The sequence below is a fragment of the Cebus imitator genome, unplaced genomic scaffold, assembly GCF_001604975.1.
Source record: "Cebus imitator isolate Cc_AM_T3 unplaced genomic scaffold, Cebus_imitator-1.0 Scaffold266, whole genome shotgun sequence".
Classification (NCBI taxonomy): Eukaryota; Metazoa; Chordata; class Mammalia; order Primates; family Cebidae; genus Cebus; species Cebus imitator.
In genome coordinates, this window is record NW_016107581.1 from 2,304,953 (window position 1) to 2,312,709 (window position 7,757).

The 7,757-nt window shown below is 53.4% G+C and overlaps 1 protein-coding gene across 3 annotated transcripts in view; it reads left to right on the top strand.

The window, feature by feature from the left end:
• The window catches only part of NUCB1 (nucleobindin 1), a 27,371-nt gene that overhangs the window by 5,323 nt on the left and 14,291 nt on the right, over positions 1-7,757 (top strand). For all 3 annotated transcript variants that reach the window (XM_017500503.2, XM_017500504.2, XM_037728478.1), the window contains exon 4: positions 4,421-4,553. In XM_017500503.2, coding sequence (XP_017355992.1) covers positions 4,421-4,553 — 133 coding nt within the window. The remainder of the gene's footprint in view (positions 1-4,420; positions 4,554-7,757) is intronic.

A 7,757-nucleotide genomic window follows, 5' to 3' on the forward strand; every position in this document is an offset into this window, starting at 1 on the left:
AAAAAAAAAAAAAAAAAAAAAAAACAGAAGCAGAGAGGCCAGTTAGGCAGGCAGGGTACAGAGCGGATCAGGGCCGGGTCCATCTCAGCTCCACCCGATGCTGTGTTGGGCCAGCCTTCTCTGCACCTTGGTTCCCCTCTCTGAAAACGGGCTAATATGTGAGTCCTCCCTATTGTGAGGACTGGTTGTGCAAATCACTGATAATCCGTACTTCAGGAATGTGGCCTGGCTCATCATAAGCCTGCAATAAATGTCAGTTATCCTGGTAGTCAGTAGCAGTGGCATCAGCCCGTTTTTTGTTTTGTTTTGTTTTGTATGAGACAGTCTCGCTCTGTTGCCCAGGCTGGAGTGCAGTGGCACCATCTCGGGCAATTGCAGCCTCCACCTCCCAGGTCCAAATGATCCTCCTGCTTTAGCCTCCCAAGTAGCTGGGACTACAGGCACACACCATCGTGCCCAGCTAATTTTTGTTTGTTTTGTGTTTCTTTTGAGACGGAGTCTCACTCTTGTTGCCCAGGCTGGAGTGCAGTGGCACCATCTCGGGCAATTGCAGCCTCCACCTCCCAGGTCCAAATGATCCTCCTGCTTTAGCCTCCCAAGTAGCTGGGACTACAGGCACACACCATCGTGCCCAGCTAATTTTTGTTTGTTTTGTGTTTCTTTTGAGACGGAGTCTCACTCTTGTTGCCCAGGCTGGAGTGCAGTGGCACCATCTCGGGCAATTGCAGCCTCCACCTCCCAGGTCCAAATGATCCTCCTGCTTTAGCCTCCCAAGTAGCTGGGACTACAGGCACACACCATCGTGCCCAGCTAATTTTTGTTTGTTTTGTGTTTCTTTTGAGACGGAGTCTCACTCTTGTTGCCCAGGCTGGAGTGCAATGATACAACGTGGCTCACCACAACCTCCATCTCCCGGGTTCAAGCGATTCTCCTGCCTCAGCCTCCTGAGTAGCTGGGATTACAGGCATGTGCCACCATGCCCAGCCTTATTTGTATTTTTAGTAGAGATGGGGTTTCTCCATTGTTGGTCAGGTTGGTTTCGAACTCTTGACCTCAGGTGATCCACCCACCTTGGCCTCCCAAAGTGCTGGAATTACAAGCGTGAGCCACCATGCCCGGTGAATTTTTAGTAGAGATGGGGTTTCACTATGTTGGCCAGGCTGGTCTCAAACTCCTGACCTCAAGTGATCCGCCTGCCTCAGCCTCCCAAAGTGCTGGGATTACAGGCGTGAATCACCATGCCTTTCCCAGCCCCAGTTTTGAGGTGCAGAGCAGGAAAGGGCTGTGCTGGGTCACTTAAGGGCTGGTGCAAGTTTGGGATTTGAACCCAGGCCCTGGGGACTCCCGAACTGGAAGACAGTGACTCCAGTGTGGTCATCAGGCTAGAAGCTGGCCTCCCTTCCTCACTGTCCAGGGGACCTTGGGCCAATGGCTTTTCCTCCTGGGCATCAAGTCTTTCCAGTGAGTTGTGGACCAGATTGGGCCAGATTAGAGGAGGTGTGTGACTGGCTTTGGTCACTCTGACTGTGACTTCAGTCACCTCACCCTGCTGCCTCTGCAAAGGCCGTGCCCCATGGGCAGGAGAGACAGACATGAGTCACATGTGACTGCAATGAAGCAATCTGAGCAAAAACAGACAGCAGAGGGCACTGGGGGAGCCCCAAAGAGGAACCAGGACCAGATAGAGAAGCAAGAAAGGGCTTCCAGGGAAAGGGTGCCCAGCTGGGGGTGTCTGTGATACAGAAGTCAATGGAGGGTGGCATTTCAGAACACTGTGTGCAGATGCGCAAGTACCTTTTTTTTTTCTTGAGGCTGAGTCACACTGTCGCCCAGGCTGGATGCAGTGGCACAATCTCGGCTCACTGCAACCTCCGCCTCCCGGGTTCAAGCAATTCTCCTGCCTCAGCCTCCCGAGTAGCTGGGACTAGAGGCGCGTGTCACCACACCCAGCTCATTTTTTATAATTTTTGTAGAGGAGCTTCTCCATGTTGGTCAGGCTGGTCTTGAACTCCTGACCTCAAGCTATCCACCTGCCTCAGCCTCCCAAAGTGCTGGGATTACAGGCATGAGCCGCTGCACCCAGCCTGGTACATTTCACTTTTGTTGGTGATTCCTTATGACTGATATAAAGATGGGGATGTGGGACCGGAAGGGTGGGTGGGTGCCAAGTCTTGCAGGGCTTTTATTTTAGAGACAGGGTCTCACTCTCTTACACTCAAGCTGACGTGGGGAGTTGCGTGGTGCAGTCACAGTTCACTGTAGCCGTAACCTCCCAGGCTAAGCGGTCCTCCCACCTCAGGCTCCTGATTACCTGGGACTACAGGCAAGCGCCACCACGCCTGGCTAATTTTTTATTTTTATTTTTTTGAGACGAAGTCTTACTGTGTCGCCCAGCTGGAGTACAATGGCATGGTCTCGGCTCACTGCAACCTCCACCTCCTGGGTTCAAGCAATTCTCCTGCCTCAGCCTCCCTAGTAGCTGGGATTACAGGGGCACGCCACCACACCCAACTAATTTTGTATTTTTAGTAGAGATGGGGTCTCACCGTGTTGGCCAGGCTGGTCTCAAACTCCTGACCTCGTGATTTGTCCGCCTTAATCTCCCAGAGTGCTAGGATTACAGGCATGAGCCACTGTGCCAGGCCAATTTTTTATTTTTTGTAAAGAGTTTATCGCCGGGCGTGGTGGCTCAAGCCTGTAATCCCAGCACTTTGGGAAGCCGAGGCAGGTGGATCACGAGGTCAAGAGATCGAGACCATCCTGGTCAACATGGTGAAACCCCGTCTCTACTAAAAATACAAAACATTAGCTGGGCATGGTGGCACGTGCCTGTAATCCCCGCTACTCAGGAGGCTGAGGCAGGAGAATTGCCTGAACCCAGGAGGCGGAGGTTGCGGTGAGCCGAGATCGTGCCATTGCACTCCAGCCTGGGTAACAAGAGTGAAACTCCGTTTCAAAAAAAAGAGTTTATCTACAGTGCTCAGTCTAGTCTCAAACTCCTGGGCTCAAGCGATCTTCCTGCCTCCTCCTGCTTCCCAAAGGTTTGAGATTACAGGTATGAGGTGCCATGTCTGGCTTTGCAAGGTCTTGAGTGCTGAGCTGAGGGACTTTGTCCTGGGAGGATTGGAGAGCCCTGGGAGGCTGTAAGGAGGAAAGTCGCAGGGTCAGCTCTGACTGAGAGCCAGACACAATTCCAGGTCGTAGTAGAGGCAGCTCAGAGAAGGCACTTAGCACAGTGTGTGTGAGAGAGAGAGTTGGAGGTGAAGTGAGGGGTCTCAGGGCATTCTGTTTTTTCTTTTTTGGAGATGGTGTCCGGCTCTGTCGCCCAGGCTGGAGTGCAGTGGCGCTCTGCTCACTGCAACCTCCGCCTCCCCAGTAGCTGGGATTACAGGCTCATGCCACCACGCCCAGCTAATTTTATTTTTTCTTTTTTTGAGACAGAGTCTCACTTTGTCACCCAGGCTGGAGTGCAGTGGCGCAATCTCAGCTCACTGCAACCTCTGCCTCCTGGGTTCAAGCGATTCCCCTGCCTCAGCCTCCCGGGTAGCTGGGACTACAGGCGCATGCCACTACACCTGGCTAGTTTTTTGTATTTAGTAGAGACAGGGTTTTACCATGTTGGCCACGACGGTCTCAATCTCCTGACCTTGTGATCTGCCCACCTCAGCCTCCCAAAGTGCTGGGATTGCAGGCGTGAGCCACCGCTCCCAACCCCAGCTAATTTTTTTATTGTTTCCAGAGACAGGGATTTGCCATCTTGCCCATGTGGGTCTCAAACTCCTGGGCTCATGCGATCCTCCCACCTCAGCATCCCAAAGTGCTGGGATTACAGGCATGAGTCACTACACCTGGCCCTAAACATGTGATTTGTTGAATAATGGGACATGCAGCAGCAGAGGTGGGCAGGGCTTCGAATGCCAGGCTGAGGGGCTGGGACCTGTCCTTCTTGGAGACTCTGAGGAGCCGGGGGACTGTAAGCAGGGAAGGGGCGGTATAAGACTGGGGCAGGGCTGGGCGTGGTGGCTCACACCTGTAATCCCAGAACTTTTGGAGGCTGAGGCGGGCGGATCACCTGAGGTCAGGAGTTCGAGACCAGCCTGGCCAACATGGTAAAACTCTGTCTCTACTAAAAATACAAAAATTAGCTGGGTGTGATGGCAGGCGCCTGTAATCCCAGCTACTGTACTCGGGAGGCTGAGGCAGGAGAATCTCTTGAACCCAGGAGGCTCAGGTTGCAGTGAGCCCAGGTCGTGTCACTGCACTCCAGCCTGAGGACAGGAGTGAGACTTTGTCTCAAAAAAAAGACTGGGGCATGAGAAAGCTTGTAAGAAACTGTCAGAGAAGATAGAGAGCAGGCCTAGGCCACCCGGCATGCCCCCTGCCGGGCCCCCAGGCGGACCAGGGTCTCCTCTCCCCTCAGAGCGGGAAGCTGAGCCGAGAGCTGGACTTCGTCAGCCACCACGTCCGCACCAAACTGGATGAGCTCAAGCGACAGGAGGTGTCGCGGCTGCGGATGCTGCTCAAGGCCAAGATGGACGCCCAGCAGGAGCCCAGTGAGCAGGGGCAGGGCGGGAGGGGCAGGCAGGGAGGGGTGGGGGGGTGTCCTCGCTCCCAGCCTCCGGGTGGTGGTGTGCTAGGCAGGCGAGGCCTCCCTCCCTGCTGTGAAATGTGCATGGGAGATTGCCGCAGTGTTCCTCCTGGCATGACTTGATACTAACACTGCAATGTTGTTTGTTTATATTCTGCTTCCCTTTGTTGTTTTTATTTTTTAATTATTTATTTATTTTTTACAGACGGGGTTTCACCATATTGGTCAGGCTGGTCTCAAACTCCTGACCTCAGGTGATCCGCCCGCCTCAGCCTCCCAAAAGTGCTGGGATTACAGGCGTGAGCCACCACGCCCAGCTTGTTGTTTTTAAAAATTCTTATCGGCTGGGCTCGGTGGCTCACGCCTGTAATCTCAGCACTTTGGGAGGCTGAGGCGGGCGGAACACCTGAGGTCAGGAGTTTTAGACCAGCCTGACCAACATGGCAAAACCTCGTTCCTACTAAAAATACATCGTAATAGTAAATAATAAAAGTCATTATCATGGCCAAGTGCAGTGGCTCATGCCTCTAATCCCAGCACTTTGGGAGGCCGAGGCGGGCAGATCACCTGAGGTCAGGAGTTTGAGACCAGCCTGACCCACATGGCAAAACCCCATCTCTACTAGAAATACAAAATTAGCTGGGTGTGGTGGCGCGTGCCTGTAATCCCAGCTACTCGGGAGGCCGAGGTGGGAGAATCGCTTGAAACCAGGAGGCATAGGTTGCAGTGAGCCAAGATTGTGCCATTGCACTGCAGCCTGGGAGACACTGTCTCCAAAAAAAAAATCATTATGGCCAGGCACAGTGGCTCATGCCTGTAATCCCAACACTGTGGGAAGCCAAGGCGGGTGGATCACTTGAGGTCCAGCATTCAAGACCGGCCTGGCCAACATGGTGAAAGCCTGTCTCTACCGAAAATATAAAAATTAGCCAGGTGTGGTGGCCACGCCTGTAATCCCAACTACTTGTGTGGCTGAGGCAGGAGAATTGCTTAAGCCCAGGAGGTAGAGGCTGTAGTGAGCTGAGATCATGCCACTGCACTCCAGCCTGGGCAATAGAGCAAGACTCTGTCTCAAAAAAAAAAGTCACTATCATAATTCATAATTAGCCAGACACGGGGACTCGGGCTGATAGTCCCAGCTTCCTGTGAGGCTGAGGCAGGATGATCCCTTGAGCCGTATCAGCCCAGCCCCACCCTTTCCCTGTGCACCCTGGCCCTCTTGTATCAGCATTGTTAGAAATTGCTGGAGGGCAGCCTCGAGACCTTTGCCCGTTCACCCCACTGTCCTGTGACATTCCTTCTCAGGGCTCTTTGCCTGGTCTGTGGAGCTTCCGTCTCGGCTGGAGTATCACCTCCTCAGCGAGCCCCCCGACCCCCCGCCCCAGCCGTCCTGCGTGAAGGAGCCTCCATTTATTTGTGTCCTTGGTATTCTTTAGTCCACCCCTTGGTCACTTATTCTGTCTCTCCAGACTGGGTCCTCACGAGGCAGAAGGCTTTGGTTTTTATTGTTGTTGTTTTTGAGATGGAGCTTCACTCTGTCACCCAGGCTGGAGTGCAGTGGCGCAATCTCAACTCACTGCAACCTCTGCCTCCTGGGTTCAAGCGATTCTCCTGCCTCAGCCTCCCGAGTAGCTGGGACTACAGGCATCTGCCACCTCGCCTGGCTAATTTTTATATTTTTAGTGGAGACAGAGTGTCACCGTGTTGGCCAGGCTGGTCTTGAACTCCTGACCTCAGGTGATCTGCCTGTCTTGGTGTCCCAAAGTGCTGGGATTACAGGCATGAGCCACCACACCCGGACTTCAAGAGGCAGGATTCTGTCACCATCTGATTCCTGCTGTGACCACAGCACCCAGCACTGGGTCAGCCTGGAGTAGCGGCTCAACACACATTCCCGGCACAAATAATGAATTTGAGATTCAGCCTGTACATGTGTCCTGCACGCCTATTGCACTTCTGGGCTCAGCCAGGGTCTCCCAGATTCTAGCTGCGTGTGTGTGTGTGTGTGTGTGTGTGTGTGTGTGTGTGTGTGTGTGGTCTTTCCTCCCACCTGACCAAGGGCCGCTTGAGGGCGGGGCTGGGCTGATTCATTCTGGGTCCAGCATGGCACAGCGCAGGCCTGGGTCCCCAGAGGCCAGGGGAGACATGTGTGCAGTGAATAAGTGGGTGTTGACAGTGTATGTGCTGTCCCTTCCTGCCTGGAAACGCTACCCCTTCCTGACCGCTCGGAAAATCCCATACGAGCCAGGCTGCATGTGTTTGCTGAGGCCACTGTAGCCAAGTCCCCCAGGCCCGGTGCTTCAACAATAGAACTTGCCCGGCTCAGGGACTGCAGGCCAGAGTCCAGGCCAAGGAGTTGGCAGCGCTGGGTGAGAGAGGGTCTGCTCCAGGCCCCACTCCTTGGCTTACAGACAGCCATCTTCACACCATCTTCCCTCTCTGTATGCCTGGCCCACATTTCTCCTTTTATTGTAATTTTTGGTTTATAGATTATTATTATTTATTTGGGGGTATTTTTTGAGAAGGAGTTTCACTCTTGTCTCCCAGGCTGGAGTGCAGTGCCGGGATCTCAGCTCACTGCAACCTCTGCTTCCCGGGTCCAAGTGATTCTCCTGCCTTGGCCTCCCGAGTAGCTGGGATTACAAGCATGGTCTTGTTTTGTGTTTTTGGTAGAGATGAAGGTCCCCCACGTTAGTCAGGTTGGTCTCGAACTCCTGACCTCAGGTGATCTACCTGTCTTGGCCCCTCAAAGTGCTGGGATTATAGGTGTGAGCCACCGCACCCGGCCCGTTATTTTTTTTGAAATATGGTTTCACTTCCATCACCCAGGCTGTAGTGCAGTGGCACGATCTCAGATCACTGCAACCTCCGCCTCACAGGCTCAAGTGATTCTCCTGCCTCAGCCTCCCGAGTAGCTGGGACTACAGGCACACGCCACTGCATGTAGCTAATTTTTGTATTTTTTGTAGAAATGGGGTTGCGCCATGTTGTCCAGGCTGGTCTCAAATGCCTGAGCTCAAGTGATCCTCCCATCTCAGCCTCCCAAAGTGCCGGGATTACAGGCATGAGCCACTGCGCCCGGCCATAAATTTCTCCTTTTTATAAGGACATCAGTCATGTTGGATTAGGGCCCACAGTAAAGTAACAAAGTAACGACCTCATCTTTTTT